We start from the raw sequence: 24,543 nt of genomic DNA on the forward strand, positions 1-24,543 counted from the left end.
TCTCATAGCGTTGCTAGTCACAGCAGGAGGGATGGCTTCGGTCTGTTGGGCAGCCACCCGGCCTTTTTTCGCAGGCGGGGGTCCAAACATCGGGAGTTCAACTTCTTCCCACTCGTCTTCCATTGCTGGCTCGGGACCCCTGGGTAGCCTGGAGAGGGCATCTGCGTTAGCATTTGTCTTTCCGCTCCTGAATTTGATCCGATACTGGAAGTTTTCCAGTCTGGAGACCCATCTTTGTTCCAGCGCACCGAGCCGAGCATTCTGGAGATGGGCCAAGGGGTTGTTGTCGGTATAGATAATACAGGGTGTCGCAGCCAAATAATCTTTAAACTTTTCGGTCACTGCCCAAATCAGGGCTAGTAACTCTAACTTAAAGGCACTGTAATTCTTGTCATTTCTTTCGGTTTGTCGCAGGCCCCGACTCGCATACGCGATCACGCGCTCCTTCCCTTCTTGATCTTGGGCTAGTACAGCTCCCAGCCCCTGGGTACTGGCATCGGTGTACACTTTAAAAGGGAGGTCATAGTTTGGATAGGCCAGTAGGGGTGCTTCGGTGAGTAGACCTTTCAGCCGTGTGAATGCTTCCTCTTGCCGGTCAGTCCAGGTGACAAGGGTGTTCTTCCTGGTTTCTCGGCCCGGTATACTCCTCAGTAATTCATGTAGCGGGGCTGCGATTTTGGCAAAGCCCTCAATAAACCTTCTATAGTACCCTAAGAATCGTCGCACATCGCTGATGGTTCTCGGGGTGGGCCAGTCTTGTACCGCTTGCACTTTCGCAGGGTCAACTTCTACTCCCTTAGGACTGACAACATGGCCGAGGTATTGTACACTTGTTTTGAGTAAATGGCACTTAGACGGCTTCAACTTGAATCCATAATCAGCCAGTCGGTGGAATACCTCTCCCAGGTGCTCCAGGTGTTCCTCATAACCTCTGGAGAATACGATGATATCGTCCAGATATAGGAGCAGGATGTCGAAATTCCGCGAGCCCAGGCAGTACTCCATCACCCTCTGGAAGGTCGCCGGGGCGTTGGTCAGCCCAAATGGCATCTGGTTGAATTCGAACAACCCCATCGGAGTCGTGAATGCCGTCTTCTCCTGATCCTCTGGAGCTACTGAGATCTGCCAGTAGCCGCTGGTGACATCCAATGTGGAGAAGTACGCTGCTGACTGGAGGGCGGCTAGCGACTCCTCGATCCGAGGGAGGGGATAGGCATCTCTTTGTGTCACCGCATTCAGTTTTCTATAATCGACACAGAAGCGGAGGCTGCCGTCCTTCTTTTTGACCAGCACTAGGGGTGCGGCCCACGGGCTGCAGCTATCTTTGATCACCTCCGCTGCCTTCATTTCCTCGATCATCTTCTTGACAGGTTGATATAATGCCGGAGGAATTGGTCGATGGCGCTCTCTTATTGGAGGGGCAGCTCCAGTTGGAATGTGGTGCTGGATCTTTTTCACGTGTCCATAGTCGTTAGCATCCTTGCTAAAAGCCCTCTCGTACCTCTGTACCAATTGTAACACACCAGCCTTTTCTGCCTCTGGTGTATCCTGGTCCCCTATTTGTAGCTTGCCCCACCAAGGAGGGTCAAGTTGACTTCCCGGGGCGTCTCCAGTAATTGTATTCTGTCGAATCGGGGTAGGTTCCGTCCCAACGATATCTTGGAAGTTCACTTCATAGATTTGGGCTATCTTTGTGAATCTTGCTATCTTGATAGGATGATTGTGCGGATTCAGCAGCCTTACTGGGACCCGCCCTTGCGCTACGGTTACTAATGCGCGGGCTACCACAAACTGTTCTGACCAATTTTCTCTGTTCCTTTCAATGACGGCGTCATAACTTCTCCCTCTCGGCCCAATCTTCGCTTTGCACCAGAGCAGGCTTTCAGAGTTCGGCGGTAGCAGGACGGTTCTTCGTTCGGCACTTCGGACGGCTCCAATCTCGCCCTTCTCATCGGCGAACCTCTGTTGACTTTTCAAGACACGGATGGTATGTTGCAGGGCTCGCCTCTCAATCTGGTTTCTGCTGCACAGCTCCTTTTTCAGCGTTGAGATTAATTCTTCGGGACAGCTTCTGAGAATATTCATTCCTATGATGACAGGCGGTAGTCCGTTATCTTCAACGGTCGTGATCAAGCATCCTTGCTTGGGCAGTTGGGTTTGTCCGATTTTGATTCCAGCCTCCCAATATCCACAACAGTCGATACTCTGCCCGTTGCTGGCTAACAGGTTCAGCCATGCCGGAGGTGGTGCCAGAATCTCTTCTTCTCTCCAATGCCTGGCGAACTCAACCCACTGGACAGTGGTGACCTGGGATCCAGTGTCTAGCAGGGCTGGTAAAGTGACTCCGTTAATCTCAATCTCAATCATGGGGCATTGGCCTACATATTTTGGTAGCCATTCCTGGGGTAAAGGACCTATTGCTGGGGGTTCTCCCGACGGTTGGTCCTGGACCTCGGGAGTTCTTCGTTTAAATGTTCGGGTTGTCTACAACTTCGCTCAATGTGCCCGCTTCTCTGGCATCGCCTACATATCGGCCTTCCTTGTTCATCAAATCGATCTGATGGGAGGCGACCGGAATTCCACGGAGTATTCCTCCATTCATTACCGTATCGGGGTTCCCTTTCCATCCTCCACGGTCTCGGTTGAGGAGGTGTTTCTTTTAGGGCTCTCAGTTCTCGGCAGAGGTCGGCCATCCCTTGAGTCAAATCTGCGATCTGTCCTTGCATTTCTGCGACCGGGTCTTTCGCTGCGGTGGCTTGGGCTTTCTGCTGAACAGCTACTTCAGGATTCGTAGCCATTTTCCTTTGGCTAGGCTTGTCCCCAAAAAACTTGGCCGCCAGTTCCTTGAATTTGGCAAAGTCTATGGGTGCCTCCTGTCGGTGTAGCATCTTCAGTTGACCCTTTGTGTTTTCATCGTATATCCCATCAAGGAACTGGTTTGTAAGTGTCTCATTCTCTGCTATGTGTTATGTTTGTTTGCCTTTTCATGTGTACTACCACTAGGGGGCACCAGGCACCTGTTGGACTTGTCTCTCTTTACTCTGAGGGATCAGGTGCCTGGTGTTAGTGACAATTGCTCATGTGAGACACCTGTTATTGGCCTATATATTCCATCTGAGACCAGCACTCAGGGCTGGTCATTCTCCATTTTTGCCTTGTATGGGAAGGAGCCTACAGCCGTGCCTCTTGTCCTGTGCCTCATGCTCTGTGCCTCGTATCCTGTGCCTCGTGTGTTGTGCCTCAGCCTCCTACAGCCGTTCCCTCGTATCCTGTGCCTCGTGTGTTGTGCCTCAGCCTCCTACAGCCGTTCCCTCGTATCCTGTGCCTCGTGTGTTGTGCCTCAGCCTCCTACAGCCGTTCCCTTGTATCCTGTGCCTCGTGTCCTGTGCCTTGTGCCTCAGCCTAAGCCTCAGCCAAACTGTCGGATCACCTGCATCTGCACCCGGTACCTCTGTTTTTGTTCTGCTCCCCAGCCACTTTGTATTTTTCATTAGCACTAAGTTTGTTCCAGTTTTTTGCATCTGTTCCCGTGTTCCTCTTTTTGTTCTGTTTCATTAAAACACTCCACATTCCCCTGCATCAGTTTGTTGGTTTTGTTTTTCCCTGGAGCACCAAGGGTTAACCTAACATAATGACCAGCCAAAACAGACAGGAGAATGCTGAACAAAAGTTTTGTTTGGATTCTCTAATTAAATCCTTGATTGCAGAGCTCCCTGGTGCTTTCAAGTTAGCTAATGATCCCTGTGGAAAAGCTGCACTTAACCCTATGCATGCAGATATCATTTTACTACGTGTGCAATTACTTCAACTTGGCACCTTTTTGTCTGATTTCCTAAAAAAAATATCTGCATTGCTTCAAGTTAATTTTACTCCTGATATTCCTGGACAATTGGCAGAAAAGCAAACTTCTGTGCCGCAAGAGGGGCCTTCTAGTGTCTCCAACCCTGAGAACACCATTTTTCCATCGGTTGCTGTGGTTCCAGATACACTCCAAACAGTAACTGTGAATTTCAGAGGTTCAAGTGGTCCTCGTGCTCCGCTATCTGTAACAGAGCGTGCCTTTCGCAGGAATAACCTTTTGTGCCTGTATTGTGCCAGCCCTGAACACTTTTTGCTCTCCTGTCCTCATCGCAGGCCCAAAATGGCGGACAGAGCTGCCCAGCCAGAGTCTCTACCCAGAGCTGCCCAGCCAGAGTCTCTACCCAGAGCTGCCCAGCCAGAGTCTCTACCCAGAGCTGCCCAGCCAGAGTCTCTACCCAGAGCTGCCCAGCCAGAGTCTCTACCCAGAGCTGCCCAGCCAGAGTCTCTACCCAGAGCTGCCCAGCCAGAGTCTCTACCCAGAGCTGCCCAGCCAGAGTCTCTACCCAGAGCTGCCCAGCCAGAGTCTCTACCCAGAGCTGCCCAGCCAGAGTCTCTACAGTCTGAGGAATTTCTTGGGGGGAGGCCAACGTCCGATGTCCCGGTCTCCGCCAGAGGGTCCGATGTCCCGGTCTCCGCCAGAGGGTCCGATGTCCCGGTCTCCGCCAGAGGGTCCGATGTCCCGGTCTCCGCCAGAGGGTCCGATGTCCCGGTCTCCGCCAGAGGGTCCGATGTCCCGGTCTCCGCCAGAGGGTCCGATGTCCCGGTCTCCGCCAGAGGGTCCGATGTCCCGGTCTCCGCCAGAGGGTCCGATGTCCCGGTCTCCGCCAGAGGGTCCGATGTCCCGGTCTCCGCCAGAGGGTACGATGTCCCGGTCTCCGCCAAGGAGCCCGATGTCCCGGTCTCCGCCAAGGAGCCCGATGATCCGGTCCCCGCCAAGGAGCCCGATGATCCGGTCCCCGCCAAGGAGCCCGATGATCCGGTCCCCGCCAAGGAGCCCGATGATCCGGTCCCCGCCAAGGAGCCCGATGATCCGGTCCCCGCCAAGGAGCCCGATGATCCGGTCCCCGCCAAGGAGCCCGATGATCCGGTCCCCGCCAAGGAGCCCGATGTTCTAGCCCCAGGAGGGGGTTCCGTCTGTCTAGCCCCAGGAGGGGGTTCCGTCTGTCTAGCCCCAGGAGGGGGTTCCGTCTGTCTAGCCCCAGGAGGGGGTTCCGTCTGTCTAGCCCCAGGAGGGGGTTCCGTCTGTCTAGCCCCAGGAGGGGGTCCTATCCAGCCCCAGGAGGGGGTTGCTATTGCCCTGGCCTCCGGGTCAGAGGACGCTATTGCCCTGGCCTCCGGGTCAGAGGACGCTATTGCCCTGGCCTCCGGGTCAGAGGACGCTATTGCCCTGGCCTCCGGGTCAGAGGACGCTATTGCCCTGGCCTCCGGGTCAGAGGACGCTATTGCCCTGGCCTCCGGGTCAGAGGACGCTATTGCCCTGGCCTCCGGGCCTGAGGACGCTTCTGCCCTGGCCTCCGGGCCTGAGGACGCTTCTGCCCTGGCCTCCGGGCCTGAGGACGCTTCTGCCCTGGCCTCCGGGCCTGAGGACGCTTCTGCCCTGGCCTCCGGGCCTGAGGACGCTTCTGCCCTGGCCTCCGGGCCTGAGGACGCTTCTGCCCTGGCCTCCGGGCCTGAGGACGCTTCTGCCCTTGCCTCCGGGCCTGAGGACGCTATTGCCCTTGCCTCCGGGCCTGAGGACGCTATTGCCCTTGCCTCCGGGCCTGAGGACGCTTCTGCCCTGGCCTCCGGGCCTGAGGACGCTTCTGCCCTGGCCTCCGGGCCTGAGGACGCTTCTGCCCTGGCCTCCGGGCCTGAGGACGCTTCTGCCCTGGCCTCCGGGCCTGAGGACGCTTCTGCCCTGGCCTCCGGGCCTGAGGACGCTTCTGCCCTGGCCTCCGGGCCTGAGGACGCTTCTGCCCTGGCCTCCGGGCCTGAGGACGCTTCTGCCCTGGCCTCCGGGCCTGAGGACGCTTCTGCCCTGGCCTCCGGGCCTGAGGACGCTTCTGCCCTGGCCTCCGGGCCTGAGGACGCTTCTGTGACTCCTGTGCCCCCCTGTCTTGAGTCCGCTCCTGCTGATTCCATTGGGCATAAATTGAGGGCCGCCGTGTCGGCCGTCAGTTGCGATGTTTTTTCTTTCAGAGCATTTCCACCCGATGTGCCAGAGGTCCGTGAGGGTCCACCCGATGTGCCAGAGGTCCGTGAGGGTCCACCCGATGTGCCAGAGGTCCGTGAGGGTCCATCCGATGTGCCAGAGGTCCGTGAGGGTCCGCCCGACGTGCCAGAGGTCCGTGAGGGTCCGCCCGACGTGCCAGAGGTCCGTGAGGGTCCGCCCGACGTGCCAGGGGTCCGAGAGGTTCCGCCCGACGTGCCAGAGGCCCGAGAGATTCCGCCCGACGTGCCAGAGGCCCGAGAGGTTCCGCCCGACGTGCCAGAGGTCCGAGAGGTTCCGCCCGACGTGCCAGAGGTCCGAGAGGTTCTGCCCGACGTGCCAGAGGTCCGAGAGGTTCTGCCTGACGTGCCAGAGGTCCGAGAGGTTCTGCCTGACGTGCCAGAGGTCCGAGAGGTTCTGCCTGACGTGCCAGAGGTCCGAGAGGTTCCGCCTGACGTGCCAGGGGTCCGAGAAGGGGGCACCAGTACCACAAACCCAGGCATAGTCTTTGATGACACGGGGTGTATTCCTGGAACCATCTTTTTTGATGGGAATATTTCCACACTTAATGCCTTCTTCTGCCAGCCTTGGGAAGGTACAAATATGGAGGAATTAATTGGCAATATGTTGATGAGGTTTAGAGGGGAGGCACTGACATGGGCGAATTCTTTGGAGTCTAAAGATCCAGCATTGCATGATTTGGCTGCCTTCACTGAAGCGGTTACCAGGAGGTTTGGTCCACCAGAGGTTTGGGCTATTATTAAGGACTCCCTCCAGGCCGCTGGGCTCTGTAAGGCTACATCGTCTGGTTCTAAGAAGAACAAGAAGAAGAAGAACAGTAGAAGATGACTCTTAAGGCGTCTGGAATCCGCCTTCTTCAGGGGGGCATTATGTTATGTTTGTTTGCCTTTTCATGTGTACTACCACTAGGGGGCACCAGGCACCTGTTGGACTTGTCTCTCTTTACTCTGAGGGATCAGGTGCCTGGTGTTAGTGACAATTGCTCATGTGAGACACCTGTTATTGGCCTATATATTCCATCTGAGACCAGCACTCAGGGCTGGTCATTCTCCATTTTTGCCTTGTATGGGAAGGAGCCTACAGCCGTGCCTCTTGTCCTGTGCCTCATGCTCTGTGCCTCGTATCCTGTGCCTCGTGTGTTGTGCCTCAGCCTCCTACAGCCTTTCCCTCGTATCCTGTGCCTCGTGTGTTGTGCCTCAGCCTCCTACAGCCGTTCCCTCGTATCCTGTGCCTCGTGTGTTGTGCCTCAGCCTCCTACAGCCGTTCCCTTGTATCCTGTGCCTCGTGTCCTGTGCCTTGTGCCTCAGCCTAAGCCTCAGCCAAACTGTCGGATCACCTGCATCTGCACCCGGTACCTCTGTTTTTGTTCTGCTCCCCAGCCACTTTGTATTTTTCATTAGCACTAAGTTTGTTCCAGTTTTTTGCATCTGTTCCCGTGTTCCTCTTTTTGTTCTGTTTCATTAAAACACTCCACATTCCCCTGCATCAGTTTGTTGGTTTTGTTTTTCCCTGGAGCACCAAGGGTTAACCTAACACTATGGCTTCGGTAGGGGTGCATTCCTTGATGGCTTGTAGTGCCTCTTGCAGCTCTACGGCGAATTCTCGTAACGTCTCCTGCGGTTGTTGCTTCCGAGCGTAGAATTGTGTCTTCAGTTCTGATAACGTTTTAGCGTCAAAGATCGTTGCCAGTTTGTTTAATATCGCTTTCACTGATTCTTTCTGATCTGCTGGCCATTGTTTCACTTCTCTCTTGGCGAACCCCTTCAACTGCGCCATTAGGATTTTAATCTTCTGCTTTTCATTCAGCCCATGTACGTTAAATAGGGTCTCCATCTGGTCCCTGAAGTCGCGAAATCCGCTGGGTTCTGACGATCTGGTCTCTCCTGTATAGGTGGGGAGCCACGGTGCTCCGAAGTAGTACGGCATGTTAATCGTCGCCGGCATCCGTGCAGTAGAGCCGCTTCCTCCGGATGTATCACCTTGATCCGTACCCTGCATGGCTTGCAGGTTTTCTTGGGCCTCCTCCTGAGACATCTTGACCGATGCAGGGTTGGGGTTTTCTCCGCTTCTAGTGTACGTATCCTGTTCGTGAGACGCCAAATGTGATAACCACAGGTGTAATTAGGTGCGTGGTCTTACCGGTGTTGCCGCTTCGATGGTGCTGCTGCTTCGACGTTGTAGGGGATTAAAAGCAGGAGACTCAGAGTGGTTCAAGGAGATCAACAATTTATTTGCGCAGGATTGGACAACCTGCGACTTCAACGAGCAATGCAAACGTCACGGTAACAGTAAACAGGTAAAGGCTATTATTGCATGGATCACAGTAAACAGGTAAAGGCTATTATTGCATGGATCACAGTAAACAGGTAAAGGCTATTATTGCATGGATCACAGTAAACAGGTAAATGCTATTATTGCGCAATAATAAATGAAACTAAAGTGCACTTTGGTACCTGAGTGATATCACTATCAGTCAATGACTCAAGATGGCTTTCCTTCAGTATGTCCCAAACATTCTTTAACAGAAGTTCCTTGCCCCCAACTGGGGCCTGACGGGGGTATTTGTAATCCAAGGGGTTAAACAGGGTCCTTAGTCAATTGCAGACACAGGTGTCTTTCCTGAGGTTCCCTTAACTGGGTTAGGGAGGGGGTAGACAAGGGGTTAATACCTCTCAGCCTGTTCCTTTCTGCTTTTCTCTCTCTTAGTAGGGGAGGTGTAGATAAGCAGTCTTTGGAGCGTGGGGGGAAGACAAATGTCTAGGCAGGGAAGGTCTTAAGCAGTCCTTGGGGAATGGAGGACCAACATCTCAGACAGGGAGGATAGTGAGCAGTCCTGGGGGCATGGGGCCAATCGCCCAGACAGGGAGGCAGGATAATGTCCAGGTACTTGCAAGGGTGTGAAGGGGTTAATATAGGACTCACCACCGCTGGATAGTGACTGTTGCTGGCCCCCCACGTGTGCCTCTCCCTCCTTCTCCCTGGTTGCTGGGTGTTCTGCTCCGCTGCCGTGCTGCTGCTTCTCTCTCCTGCAGTCACCCCCTGGTGTGTAGCGCCGATGAATTGCTGCAGATCTGGGGAGTCTAGCGTCTGGTTCTCCCCTCTGGCGGCTCCTGTCACACTCCTGCCGCGCTCCGTTCCTTCACTCTCTCCCCCGTCGGCTCTCTCCTTCCTTCCCTTTTCGCGCTCTCCTTTCGCGCGCTTCCCCCTCCGGATCCTGCCCCCTTCCCCCAAGTCATCATGGGGGATGTAGTCTCCGTCTCTCCCTCTCTGCGCACGCGCGAGGCTGCGATAGGGAACACAGCCCCAGCGTCAGCGTGCACCAAGCTGTGTGTGCCCCGCAGGGAGCCAGTCCTCCTCCCCACCAACAGCCCACATACACCACAGGAGGTGCTAAGTACGTAGAATTTGATTGGTTACTACAGTACATCCCTTCTTCTATCTTAATTCTATTGTGGCAGAGGATTCCTGAAACAAAGCCTCTACTTTTCTGAACATATCTTAGCACAACTTAAGCTGGCTACTCACTAGAATGATGTGTGGCTCAGTGGTGGTGCGGTGCGATGTAGCATTGCGTCATGTAGCCGTACACTAAAACAGTGAGGTGTATCATTACATAATGCATGTCAAAATATTGCATGAGACTGTCCCATCTAAAGGTGGCCATACATGGCGATGTATCCCAGCAGTGTATGGCCATCCGATTCAACTTGAGCTGCCCCAAACCTTCCTGGGCTGCAGTATCACATGCATAATATTGCATGCAGTCCTTTCCTTTCCACATGTGCACAGGGTCTATTCCCCGCTGCTCTGCTAAGCTAAGCAGAGCAGCGGGTAGCAGGGGGAACTCCCAACTGTTGGCCCCGGATGGGACGCGGGGCCATCCCCCCCAAAAAAGGAAGGATCCCGTGAAAAGGGATTGGGGGCTACAAAGGTGACCATGGGCAGCTGTACCCTGTCTGAGTGAATCATGGTCCTCTATGCATGAAAACTGGACTCCGTGGGCCGAACTCAACTATAAATTTTACAGGCAGAATCTGCTTCCATGGCCCCCCTCCTCTGCAGCCATAAAGGCACCCTTAAGTAGATCTGAGCTGGTGTTTTTTTTTTTTTGGTGGGGGGTGCCTTTCCAGATTATGCTATGGGGCCCCCACAGTTCTTTCTGGTATATTTCATCACCTACTGTATGACCACAATTAGTGTAAAGCTCTATGCTTAGAATGCTTCAGGCAAGGTGCTGTTTTCTTGGAAAAGATTGTGCCAGCTAAACTGAGATTTTTTAAAATTACTTTAAACATTGTAGGCAGTAACGGCTCTTACCATAATGGAGGGGGGCTGTCACAATTTTCTCCCCCCCTCCGCTGCCGCTGTTGTCCCCGGCCGCCTCCGCTGTTGTCCCCTGCCGCTGCCGCCGTACCCGGAAGCCGCGCATGCGCAGCTGGTCCCCTGCACGGGGCCAGCGCATTCGCAGTAATTTTACAGACTGTGCATGCATTGGCCCAAGCCTCCGGGGGCTGCCTTAGCAGCAGCCCCCGGAGGCTTGAACCCGTTTTGGGGGCTGCCACGCATTTGCACAGAGAGAGGCATCCCGGAGGGAGGGAACACCTCCCGATGTTATGCCTTGAGTGACTGGCAGGTCATACTTCCAATAGGAAGTCACTGCCAGTCACAGGTTTTTCATACTTTACTATTCAAGTGGGCATGGAGTGGGAATATAATAGTGTGCCAAGGGCAGGGAGGTACTGTGCCTGAAGCATGGTGAGCCATGCGAGCCTGTGTAGGGATGGGACATCGAAAGAAAACATCAGTTAAATTATGTTTTTCAACATTGGTTAGACCTAAACATTGGTACTCTAAAACCGATGTTAACCAATGTTAACCGATGTTTCTATATATTTTTTAATAAACTGTCCACTTAACAATATAATACAGTAATACGCTTATGAAATTATAAATAATCCCTCTATTAAGTTTGTGGTAAGTGACCGTGGGTCACACAGTAGCGCTGGTATGCCACTGGTGGACACAGGGCCGGCGCCACCACTAGGCAGCCTTAGGCATTTTTCTAGGGCGCCGGCCACTGCAGGGTGGCAGTTAGGAGCAGGTCCCCGTGGATGTAGGTGAGCAGCAACTCTTCCCCCCCCAACCCCCCCCCCCTGGAGCGACTTGGCGTCCGCCACTGCTGCATCACCCCCGTGGAGTTAATCCGCGGCCCTAGCCGCATCACACCCTTCCCCTCCATCCCCTTCTGTTGAATGTTGCGGTGCATTGCCAGGCACCCCCTCATGGAGCACCCGGAGCAGATAAGCGCCGGAGTGCCCGACACCCCCTCAGTGTAGCAGGTGCCCCCCCTCCAGTGCCTTCCACCGGCCCTGGGTGGACAGATAGATATACTTTGAGTGTAGCTGCTGCCCCCTATCAGAGGAATTGTGTACCCCTGTGGATCAAAGCAAGAAATATATGGTGGCAATAGCTTACGCTATCTAGGCGGCGCTAGGTGGTGCTGCTTTTGTCAAATAATATATAATGCAAATTTAAAGAATATCCTTTCTTTTAATATAAAACCAAACAAATTCATACACATTATATATATTTACACTTTAATTAATAAAACACCCAAGACGTACAAACGCATAACATAAAAAATTCTGAGGCAATAATTAGAATGTTCCTTTGTAAGGCTTAATTTTTGGCTGTTATACAAGTTCTTTCGATTAGATTGATATGTATACTGAGGCTGTAAGTAAGGTGATAATTACCAGTCCCATTTTTAGGCAGATCTCTTTTTTTTAGTTGATATTGGGCACCATTTCCTTTCTTAGAGCTGCTTTACAAATGTCCCTCTTTGCAATGTGTAGCGCAATGCTCCTTTTGGCATGGGAACAAGCTCCAGGGGCTGGTGTCCATAGGGTGTTAGCCCATGTAACTATAATATGGAGACCGCTTGTGCGATGATGCAGTAGGCAGCGGTCGGGCTGTACAGGGCTCCAACACAGCCCGGCCACTGCCTATTGCATCATCCCACACATTGGATATATGTAATATAAAATATTGGAGGTTTCCAAGGCGCAGAAAAAAACAGAAGAGCAGCTCAATATAACCAAAAAACTTGTTCAACCAAAACAAGTAAGACAATAGTATACAAAAAAGAAGTAAGGATATATTCAAGCGCTTGAATATATCCTTACTTCTTTTTTGTATACATTGGATATATGATTCATGTTTTGAGGGAAATAAAAAATTACGGAGGGAAAAAAAATGAAGCATTAACTAGCAAAACTTTATTGCACCAACTCACAATCTGCTATTTTTTAATATTTTTAAGGTACTTCCTCGTCATTGTGGCCACCGCTTACACCAGTTAGGGCTATTTCACACAGTCTGGCTGCTGCCGGGCGGCAAAACACTGCACGGCTAAAAGCCGTGCCGCATACAGTACTTAATAATGGACACGATTGTGAGTTTGTATAAATTCTCCCCATGCTTGCGTGCCTACCCTACAACTGTAACCACTCCATAGCCCTACAACTGTAATAGCAACATTGTGATTGTCGACACTCTCAGTGTTGACATTATGAACGGGATGCATCCAGCCATTCATCACATGCACAACGGTGTTTACTAACACAGCTATGGTGCATATGAGAAATGTGGCCAAACCTCAGAAAACTGCTTTTTTACCTTCGATGCATCTCTCCATTTGTCTAAGTTGGCATTCACAATATTAGTGATCACACTCGGATGAGGGCAGGGTGCTCTCGAAAAGGAGGTGCAGCCCCACCTACATCACTATTGTGGGTAGGGCAGTCCCCCCCATATAATCATTGGGGGCATGCCTGTCAACACTGTAACTGGAGGGGGCATGCCCAGCACATACGGGGGTGCTGGGCTTCCCCCAAGCTCTCCGCTTAACGCCAATAGATGCCATAAACAGGGCCTGATCAGGTCCAATAGACTGATCAGGCTGGGGTGCTGGGTTTTGGGGGGTGCACAGCGAAAACACAATAGATGCTGTGGCTGTATACACTACTGGAAGCAGTGGAGGGGGGAGCCGAGTCTCTGCAGATTCCATGCAGACAGCAATGGAATCTACAAAAAAATAGTCTCCTAAAAACGGCTGCCGCCTTTCAGTAGACGTGCACTAAAGGTCCTACTAGACCCTTGCATTTGTCAGGGGAAAGCAGCATGCAGTGGATTCTGCTGGTGTGCTCTGAGCAGTAACCCCCATGGCAACGAGCATGAAACCCCCTGGCAATGAGCATGTAAGCCCCTGGCAACAAGCATGTAACCCCTGGAAATGAGGTGAGAAATATTCTAATTAATGTATGGGTGGGGCACTTGTGTATTAGCCAAGGGCCGCTGGAACTGTTAATCTGGCCCTGGCCGTGAACATGGCATCTACATACCCTCCAACTGTACCGATTTACCTGGTACAGTACCATTTTTTTATGGCCTTTACCAGATAAATTCCTCAGTACCGATTGTACCGTTTTTTTCAGCCTTCAGCCGCAGCACCTCTCAGACGAGGAGGCCGTGGGGACGCTGGGAGGTGTAGTTTCCGGTTGCCGGCAATTCCCCAGGGAGCTTGAGGTTTGAGTTGCCAAACAAAACTACAACTCCTGAGGTGCACCAAGGGGGGACACGGCCGGCCTGCCACCTCCTGCACGGGGATAGACTCTTGAGAACGTCATGCATGCAGGAGAGGACCAGCGCTGGGCGGGGGACGTGGGGCAGGGCAGGTAAGGTGATTATTTTCCACTCGCACACACACACAGGTATTGAAAGTATGGGCACGCCCCGTTCCCATAGCCACGCCCCTCCGATAGGGTTTTTTTTGCACCGATTTTTGATGCTCACATGTTGGAGGGTATGCATCTAATCATGCAGCCCAAGCAAGTGGTTTTAGCTGGCTCCCTGTAAAACAGCCTAACGTTAACACTATAATATTGACATGGGTGGAATTCAATTGCAGATAGCGTGAATTGGTGTTTCGGTGGCATTTAAAATCTGGCAACAGCACTGCCTCTAAAGGCCGCCATACACTATGCGATTTGGCCCCGATTTCACCCGATCCAGATGGATTAGGCAGTGAAATCGGACCAAATCGCAGGTTTTGACACCCGGTCCGACCCGATGCGCGGTCCCGTGCGCATCGGGTCAGAGTCGGGACGTCGGACCGGCTGCACATAAGATAAATCTTATGTGCAGCCGTGGGGACTCTGAGGACGCCGGCGAGGGAGGGGGGCGGGAGACGCCGGCGAGGGAGGGGGGAGCCGGAGCAGGGAGCTGTCATGCTCCGTCCGGGTAGGGGGGGGGGGACACGCCGCTAGTAGTGCAGACGCTGCGGGGGACACAGGCGGCAGTGACATAGAGCCGGGCGGGGGGAGCCGGGAGCTGTCAGCACTGAAAAAAAAAAAAGCCCATACAATGAATGGGCAGCCTGTGATTGGCTGAGCGCTCTCTCAGCCTGTCAGCAATTGGCTGAGAGAGCGCTCAGCCAATCACAGGCTGCCCATTCATTGTATGGGCTTTTTTTTTTTCAGTACTGACAGCTCCCGGCTCCCCCCGCCCGGCTCTATGTTACTGCCGCCTGTGTCCCCCGCAGCATCCGCACTAATAGCAGCGTGCGTCCGTCCCCCCAGCTGCCTTGCAGCATCCCCCGCCCACCACCTCGATGTCCCCGGCCCCCATGCTCGCTCCACATTGCAGCTCCCCAGGAGTTGCAAATGATACATTGCATGCGATGTATCATTTGCAAAACTTGGCACATCAAGTGCCAAATCGTGTGTCCCCCTCCCGGGGAGCTGCAGGGGGAAATCAGGTCCGACTTGTCCTTAGGACAAGTCGGACTAATGTATGGGGGCCTTTACACCCATCACCTGCACTGTTAAATCCTAAAGTTGCATACCCTCCAACATCTGAAGAGCAGAAACTGGTACAAAATCAGTTAGGGGGTGTGACCACAAGAAAATGGGGCATGGTCACCCCCCCTTTCCAATACTTTCAATGGAGATTAGGAGACCCAGAAAGTTGGTACAAAGACCTTTTTGGCTAGTACAGGCCCAAAACAACAGTACTGTACCAGCTAAAAAGGAACAGTTGAAGGGTATGAAGTTGCACAAAAGTTCTCGCTGCCCGGGTGGCTTTGATCATTTTATGTGAGCCCAGGCTTGAGTACAGTGCATCTGTTTATTATTTATTTATTAACAGTTTCTGGTACTCTTTACCTAGAAGGGCGCCCGTCGCGGGCATCGCGGGTACATTTATGTATGGCCGCGACGCGACCGACGCGATGCCCGCGATTTCCCATTTGAAACCAATGTTAAACATGGAAATCGTGTCGGTCGCGTCGCGGCCGGCCATAAATGTACCCGCGATGCCCGCGACGCGATGCTCCCGATTTCCCATAGGAATCAATGTTAAAAGGCGCGATGGACCCGATTTTACTGTTAAATGGCTCAATCCACCCGATTTGGCCATAGGAATCAATGTTAAATGGGCCACAGAGCCCATTAACCCTTAAATGTCCCCCCAAATTTTTAACGCCACCCCACGATCCACGCCAACCCGAAGCTAGGGCGTGGTGTGAGAATATAATAGTGTGGCGAGCGCAGCGAGCCACCGAGCCCGAAGCGTGGCGAGCGCAGCGAGCCCCGCGAGGGGACGCGGATACCTTCACAGTTATGCGCGTCCCCTCGCGGGCTTCACAGGTGTCCGTGGCGAGGCGGACACCTGTGAAGCCCGCGAGGGGACGCGTCTACCTGTGAAGGTATCCGCGTCCCCTCGCGGGGCTCGCTGCGCTCGCCACGCTTCGGGCTCGCTGCGCTCGCCACGCTTCGGGCTCGGTGGTGGCGTTAAAAATTTGGGGGGACATTTAAGGGTTAATTTGGACTATTTGGCCCCAAATCGGGTCCATTGAGGCATTTAACAGTAAAATCGCGGTCAATCTGCCGTTTTAACATTGTTCCCTATGGGAAAATCGCGGTGATCGCGGTCATCGCGGGCATCGCGGCCATCCAGATTTACCCGCGATGACCGCGATTTTTACCCCCGACGACCGCGATTTCAATCGCTGGCGCCCTTCTAGGTAAAGAGTACCCAGTTTCTTATATAGCGCAGCATATACCGTTGCGCTTAACAAAGGGGACAGTGCTCGCAAGCCTACAATCTATAGTTGCCACTATGATTTGTCTAGGTGAATTTCTACACCCGTAATTCAATTTTCCACTATGTCGACAATGTAAATGTCGAAATTTTGATCAGGTCAACATCTCTTGGTGTGTATACCCTGAGCAATTAAGCTATCGCCTGCTAACTAAGTCAGTGCATACAGTCAAAATCTAGTCAAATTGCTTAGCAAGTGACTGAAAATCTCTGGTACTTGTGTATTTTCACGGCGCCCGATACATTGGATGCGATATATCGGCCAATATATCGATGTGATCCCAACCGATTTTTGACCTGTTCATAATGATTTTATATAGTGTGGCAAGCGCAGTAATCCGCGGCCCCTCGTGGGGCTTGCTACGCTTGCCATGCTTCGGGCTCGGTGGCTCGCCATACTATATAAAATCAACTCCATGCGTAGTGGATAGTGGTGTTATGAACAGGTCAAAAATCGGTTCGGATTGCATCGATATATCGGCCGATATCACATTTGATATATCAGACGCCGTGAAAATACACAAGTACCAAATCTCTTTGTACAGAATGAGCGATAGTGACCGAGATCTCTCATTCTAAAACCACCTTTTTTTTGCTTATGCAAAATTGCTTAACAAAATCGCTTAGCACAAATCACTGCATGTGTATATGCTCTCCATGGGCGATCTGGACACAGGGAAATCACCTGCCCTAAATAGCTTAGAAAAATAGCTTAGCACACATCTTTACGTGTGTATGCCCCTTAAAGGCCCTCATCCACTAGGGCAGGGGTCAGGGAACTTTTTTACCTTTTACCCATAAAAATATTTAGATATGCTGACGTTACCCCCTTGATTTGAAAGGCAGAAAATCATATAATTTTAATACACACTGTAGCCCCAGAAATTAATCATATACCTGCTAGTACGGTACACAGCCTGGCAGTCATTGATGATGATTACCATGTTGGCTATGTTTGTACAAAATTTGTCAATGGCTGCCAGACTGTGTGTGGTATAGCCATTGACAATGTGATGTCCAGGCCACTATTAGTGTCAGTGTTTCAAGATGATATAGTGACTGTGCAAAAGTCTGTGCAAATGTTTTCCCCTAGGAGATGGGTATACCTTGTATACCTTGACAGGAGCCTATAACCAGGCAAAGAAACTTGGCGCAGCAGCGGCAGTACAGGCTGCCGAGAGGGCGCAGCAACTAGTCGACTGAAGAAGCGGGCGGACTTGGAGGCGGGGCCTGGGGCACCCCAAAAGAAAGTGTGTTATACACATGGGCCTGACGCACTGCAATGCATCAGGTAATTGTACACTACAGTATTGTAACACACACAGTCGGGCATGCATATAGAATCTATATATAGATTATCTATGCAATGAAATAAAATTCCTTTGGGTAATGGACTGTCCCGCTGCTGAGATACAGCCGGGCATGCATATAGATTCATATGCATGCCCGGCTGTGTCTCGCCATCACGGCCGTCCATTACCACATGGAATTTAATTTTCACCCCCATTTGGGGTATTTTACCCCTGTCCCCTGACCACTGCACTAGGGAGATGTGTTTTGCATGCGGTGGTTTTCCATGAAATGTATCTCATGCGATCCTAGCAGGTCTTGACAGGCTGAGACAGATATTCTTGGCATACAGTGAGATGATCTGCAACTGCAATGTGAGGCGCACGGGAGCCTGCCTGGCATTGCAATCGCACAAAAAGCACCTGCGATGTGCCAGCTTTCATGCGATCCGTGGCAGAAAAGCAGCAGACCATATCGCACTAGTGCAGGGCTGGGCAACACCGGCCCTCCAGATGTTGATGAACTACACATCCCAGGATGCTTTGCATTAGATTTGCTATGTGGCCATGCTGAAACTGATGCAAGGCATGCTGGGATGTGTAGTTCATCAACATCTGGAGGGCAGTGTTGCCCAGCCCTGCACTAGTGGATGGAGGCCTTGACAGTAGTTGTGTTGCAACTCCCTTTTTGATTGACAAGCAGCTACAGCCAATCACGCGCTACCGGATAGGTGGGGCTACACTCTGGCGCCTGAGGAAACAATAAACCATCCATCGACCAATTGACTGATGCTTTGCTATGAGTGGCAGATGAAATTACCAATCCCAGACGTAGCTCAGTTATAAGGGCTGGTCCTACGGCCAAGCGCAATAACTCTAATCAAGATGGCGGCGGTGTCCTCGGCAGCGGCACTGCGTGGGGCAGACTACGAGAACGGGCTTCGTGGTGGCGCCAGCTCCGACGGAGGAGGACCGGACGCTGGGGACGAAGAGTCTATTGGCCGAGGAGGACTAGATCTCGATCTAGAGTTGCTTGGACCGGGCAGAAGAAGCCGACGGATAGGGGGCAGAGGTGCCACAGGGAGGAGATCCGGAGGACGGGGTAGCACCGGGAGCGGAGGCGCTGGTGGTCTGGAGGAACTAGAGGAAATGGAAATGGACGAAGAAGAGCCCGGGGAGCTTCGGGGAGATCCAGCCATCGAAGACCCGGTAAGCACAGCCTGGGGGGAGGGGGTTTGCCATGCTATAGGCCCGCACCGCCGCCTCAGGGGAGGGGGGGAGGGACACAGGGTGAGCCAGGTGATGGGAGCATAGCACCGGGGGAGGACGATGCAGCCCTGGTACACTGCACCGCGCAGCTCTCTATGGTAACGGGCACTGGATGGCAGTAACCACCATCTTCCTGCGCCCGCACGTTACGCAGCCGCATCTTCCTAATCTACCTCTGACCCCGGTGTGTCCGCTCCCAATGTGCCATCTCGGGGGAGGCTGCGACCTGCACATGTTATGTGGCTACATTGGGGCGGGGTGGAACAGGCTTTTGTGAATGCACACTCGGGCACATGCACTCATCTAGGCATTTGTCATACAGGAGCTTGAGGCCATCAAAGCCCGTGTAAGAGAAATGGAGGAGGAAGCTGAGAAACTGAAAGAGCTGCAGAATGAGGTAGAGAAGCAGATGAACATGAGCCCTCCTCCTGGCAATGGTAAGTGGCTGTGCCTAGCACATTACCTGCTGCTGACACTTCATACTACACCAGTCCCTGATCACCCGTCATGTGGGTGCCATACAGTGTCACAGAATAATGGCAGCTTGTTTTTTACCTTTGTTTTAAATTCTGGGCATCATAATTCATAGCAATTTTTAAGCTATTGGACTTCCCACTAAGGTTTCCTAAAGGTCCCCATACACAGGTCCGATTTGTGTGAGGGACAAGTCAGAACTGATTTCCCTTCATCTCCCCCAGCACCTCCCAAGGAGGTGATTTGGCACTTGACCAATTTTTTTTTTTTTGCATGCGATTTATCACGTGTAAAGGACTGACGGCAGGTAGATTTGAAAAATGGGTACTTCCTCATTACGGCAGTCATGTAAGCCGCTACGTAAGGATTTTCGGCGAGAGAACAGTTACAAGTCACACCACTACCCTGGGTCCACGCCACTATCTATTAACTTTAATACATTTGTGGCAAACAGTGAGCCCACAAGGGGATGATGATGCTTAGCAGTACTATGTAAATTCTGTAGCGTTCTGTAAGTGAGGAAGTACCGAAAAATGTCTATAATCCAATCCACTTTCCCATGCACATCGGAGCCTGAAGATCATATGTGCAGAACATAAGATCTGTCAGATCGGACCCATAAGTGACATTATGGGTGTTTAGCACAGGGCTCGACAAAACCTGGCGGCCAGGTCGCCATGGTGACCAGATTTGCCAGGAAGCAGAACCACCAGGCAGAGTGGTGGCTTGATAGCAGCGGGCAGAGCAGTTCACAACTCTCCTGGCTGCCGGGAGCTGGCAGCAGCGTCTCTGTAAGCAGCGGGTCCCTGTGGCTGACTATCCTATCAGCACTTACAGCATCCTTGGGTGCCTATTTCAGACCTGTAAAAAGATGGTGCCGCGGTGGGTTATGTGCAATATAACAGCCAGCACGGCGGCAGAGTGGTGCAGAACTCTCCCGGCTGCCACTGCATCAGAGCAGGTCCACGCCTATTACACGAGCTAATTTGGAGCCGAGCTACCACTGCAGCTCCGTGCTTGAGCTTTGAAATAGGTGCGCGGCAGCCGGGAGAGTTCTGCACCTCTGCCAGGCTGCCGCCGTGCTGGCTATTATATTGAACATAACCCACTGCAGCGCCACCGTTTTAAGTGTCTGAAATGGGCACCCAAGGCGGCTGTAAGTGCTGATAGGATCGCCAGCCACGGGGGCCTGCCACATAGAGACGCTGCTGCCAGCTCCCTGCCTCTCCCTGTCCATCTCCCGTGTTTTACTGGGCTGCCACTATGCTGGCTGTTGTATTGAACACTCAAACCCACCACGGGGACCCGCTGCTTACGCAGAGGCACCAGAGAACAGAGGCCCCCCCGTCATTTTTTTTCTCAGTCTGCCCCCGCCTGGCATCAAGCCACAAACCCATAGCAATGAGCATGTAGGTAAGCAACACTGTGGCATAATATGCCATGGGCTTTATGGAGTGTGGCATTATATGTAATGGGCATTACGGTGTGGGGTATATGTAATGGGCATTATTGTGTGGTATAGAATGCAAAAGGATTTTCAGTGTGGCACAATGTGTAATGGGCATTGTGGGTATGTGACATGTGTAATAGGCATAATGGTTACTTTATGGCGCACCCGCAAAGTATTGCATCTGATCTGTAGGTGTGAAAGCCACCTATAGTGTGCAGGGTAGCACCATCCCTGCTCTGTGCCTGAACCCCCCCCCCCTGCTGCAGTACACATTGGAGATTTGCAAAATGTCATTCAAAAGGTGTCGCTCCGATGTGCATGGGAACGCGGATCGGATTACTACACTTCAGATTTGGCCTGATCCGATGAAATTAGATTAAAACCGATCAAATCTTAACTGTGTTTGGGGAAATTAAGAGTTTGAGTGCTTTTAGCATATTAGGGGGGTACACCCTGCACCAGGTGTCACTGTCCCTGGTGCCATCACTGGTTAGGGCACTAAGCCGGACTTTAGATGAGTTTAGCTAGTAAACTCAATCTTTGTCTTACAATATCTGCTATAATGGCTGGGCCCCTGTTAGGCTGTGTACAGAGTGCCGGGGTGCAGGCATCAGCAGGGAGGGACAGTGGGTGGAGTGGGGGCATGCTGGCATAGTAGACTGTGCTGCACAGCATTTCTAATTTTGATTCCGATGCTGCCGGAACATGGTGCGATTTGCACTAATTGTTAAGCGATTTTACTATATAGTCAAAATAGTGTAAATCGCACAGCATTAGTGTCACCCAAATAACAATTTTCCCCTTAAATGTCATTTGTTATAAAAATGGAAGCAATTTGCCAATATCCTTTTCACAAATGTCCGTATATTTGTCATTTATTTAACATAAAAAACAGCATTAGAACTGTGCAATCTTTAAACGTACATGATGAACCTAAATCGTAGTGGTATGAATATTTTAATTTGACTTGGGTTATACATTAAATTAATCTCCACTGCATTCTTCATGGTGGTCTGTTAGTTATTGCTGTCATGCAGGTGACTGCAATAGGCTACACTTACTTAGAACCTTCTTGTCCTGCAGCTGGTCCTGTTATCATGTCCGTAGAAGAGAAAATGGAAGCTGATGCTCGATCAGTATATGTGGGAAATGTAAGTTAATGCTATAGTGTTAGCGTCTGAATTGTGATACACATAGAGCATAGATGCACCACCAGTAAATACACTGTTCCCTTTATACTGTTCAGGTTGATTATGGGGCTACAGCAGAAGAACTTGAGGCACATTTCCATGGCTGTGGGTCAGTGAACAGAGTAACCATTCTGTGTGATAAGTTCACTGGTCATCCAAAAGGGTAAGTGCTTAGTGTAAGTTTGTGCGGCATGTCAGTTATACTGTAATGATGCAAGCACTAAAGTATGGCTTAGACAGAATGAGGCTGTGTAATGTTGGCTGAATTGGTCAGATCTTAATTTTTAATGGTACTAAAATCTATAACTTTCCACATTTAAGAAATTTGACACATGTAGTCTGTAATGTAATTAATGGCTATTTGAATGTAAAATGTGTGGACATGGTCTGATTGAACTAACCACCTCTGAGTTGGCAATGCTGACAATGCCATCCATGCTGCCCAGATACATGAGGCGAAGTGCACCCATTGCATATTGACTCAACCCGATTGTAGTATATAGCCACAGTATTAACTCTGTCATTGGCAGTTAGAGGTAATCTGATAAAAGGGGTCAATCCAAATAGCTGCAGTCTTGTGTCTGATTCGCTTTGGGCTCCGAGCACTTTTGTACAAGGCCAGGCTGATTTCAGGCCAACAAAAGAGTAAGTTGGGGTGCTGTGCCAGCATTAATGTCAGGGAAACAGTGTAATGCACCCTTTGCAGGGAATATTAACACAAATATGCTATGGGTGTTATGACTGGGTAGTTGACAAGTTTATGGGGTTTTAAGGAAACAATTAATACTTTGAAGGCTATGGGGATGTCTTTTATAAGGGATTTAACAGCACAGTTGAAGTCCTTTAACCAGTAATGGAAGCAGGGAAGGAACGTAGATGTGGGATTTTGCTTGGGATTCTTCTGGGTTAAAGGAAATATGTATCTGCAGTGTGAACGGTTTTGTATGATTCAATTTGGTGCGGCATATTAGGCCAGCAATATCTAGGTGAATATGCACAAGGTTGACATGGAAGGCAACACATGAAGATTGAGTCTTTCACCCATTTTTTTTTTTTTTAACTGTTGACATCTGCCAATCCCTGGATTCGGTTGGTCAATGAAAATACAGTGTGGCCCCCCAGCTGATATAAAAAGTAAATTATATTCTTGGCTATGGCTTGCTTAAGGGATTGGCTGGCTTTGGTGTTTAGCATAGAAGCAGCAGCAAATCCTGGCCACTCTGAATTGGCAGTGGTGGCAAGCTGCAGCAGGACTACATCCATTCAGTCCTTATGGTCCCCTCTCAAATCCAGGCCATGAGTCAGATTGAGCCTGACATTATGTCAGACTGCGCACAGGGCACATGCAGCATATGATGTGTACTGCAGGTGCTCAGTGCTGCCTGGCATTACATCAAATAAATTGTGCATGTGCTAACTAATTAGTATGGCACTGTTATGGTTGTAGTTTTGATTATCAGGCATGGTAATGCAAAATGAATGTGATTCAGATGTTCGATCAACACTATATGGTCAACGTTGACATTTTTTTAAATAAAACAGGTTGAAATAAATTACATTTTGACATTTTGTGACTTGCAAAACACTACTTTTTATGTTCAGGTATAGGTCACAATGTCTTTTCAGCTTGGCCTGGTTCCCCCATTTCAAGTTTTGTGCTCTTTTTCGTGATCCCTCCTTGTGTTTAAACATGATAGTTCCCCACTTAAATGATCTCTTGATCAAGGTGATGGTTCTGACTACTTCAGTCAAGAGAGCCTAGTGTTCACACTAGGCTCTTAGCTGTGCACTGCGCCCCGAATGATTTTGAAAGGACAATATATGCCCTGCCCCTTTAGTAGTATCCTGCTTTCTGCCTGCCACCTCTGCGTGGATTTGTGCAGTGTTTGACATCTATCCACATTAAGCAGAGAGCTCAGGGGAACTGCAGGTGCCAAGTGAGCTTCCATCAATGATGGGTTGCATTGTTCCCCCCACATTAGTGACCTCAGCTGCGCTGTCCTGCCCACATCGATCCGACCTCATGTTGCCACAGTATCCCTGAACACTGCCCTAATGCTAGCAGGATCACTACTGTCAAAATGCAGTATTTTTTTTTTTTTTTCTTCTAATCCTACTGTCTAATGTTCTACAGTTTGACAGCCAAATGTTTCTTCCAGTGCAGGATACTAGTTATAAATAAGTATATGTACCATGGCTATCAGTTGGGCGTTTTTTTTATGAAAATCCTTGGGAAGCAGTCTCTAAAGGTGCCCAAAAACTAGTCCGATTTGGGCCTATTTTACTTGATGCAAAGGGAACTGTTAAATTTCCATTTTCAGCCGCTCCTATGCAACAGTCCAGAGTGTCCCTTTGCTATATGGATTTGTGCAACTGTCATGATGGCAGCCATTTAAGCTGGGTACACACTAGAAAGATTTATTGAGTGACACACATCTTCAGTGCATTGTCAGGTATGTGCACAATAGATTGGACAGACATCTGTAGGTGTGTACCCAGCTTAAGTCTGATCCTTCAACTCTGCAATGCTGCCGCTGATGTGAGACCATCCCTTAAACCAGCTGGGCATATCTTTTTTCAGACACTCCCATAAAAGGGCTTTTACCACCCCTAAACTTCGACTTCCTGTCCTTCAAATTG

General features: G+C 51.0%; 1 protein-coding gene across 1 annotated transcript in view; it reads left to right on the forward strand.

Annotated features, from left to right (window-relative positions):
* Positions 1 to 24,543, forward strand: part of LOC146080782 (polyadenylate-binding protein 2) — a 74,734-nt gene that overhangs the window by 44,191 nt on the left and 6,000 nt on the right. Inside the window, exons 1-4 of the mRNA XM_083188435.1 lie at positions 18,377 to 18,729; positions 19,112 to 19,226; positions 21,797 to 21,864; positions 21,960 to 22,066. Of these exons, the coding sequence (XP_083044561.1) occupies positions 18,406 to 18,729; positions 19,112 to 19,226; positions 21,797 to 21,864; positions 21,960 to 22,066 (614 nt within the window). The 5' untranslated portion in view covers positions 18,377 to 18,405. Of the gene's footprint in view, positions 18,730 to 19,111; positions 19,227 to 21,796; positions 21,865 to 21,959; positions 22,067 to 24,543 lie in introns of the transcript that reaches the window.

The sequence above is a fragment of the Crinia signifera genome, chromosome 1 (assembly GCF_055691185.1).
Source record: "Crinia signifera chromosome 1, ASM5569118v1, whole genome shotgun sequence".
Taxonomy (NCBI): Eukaryota; Metazoa; Chordata; class Amphibia; order Anura; family Myobatrachidae; genus Crinia; species Crinia signifera.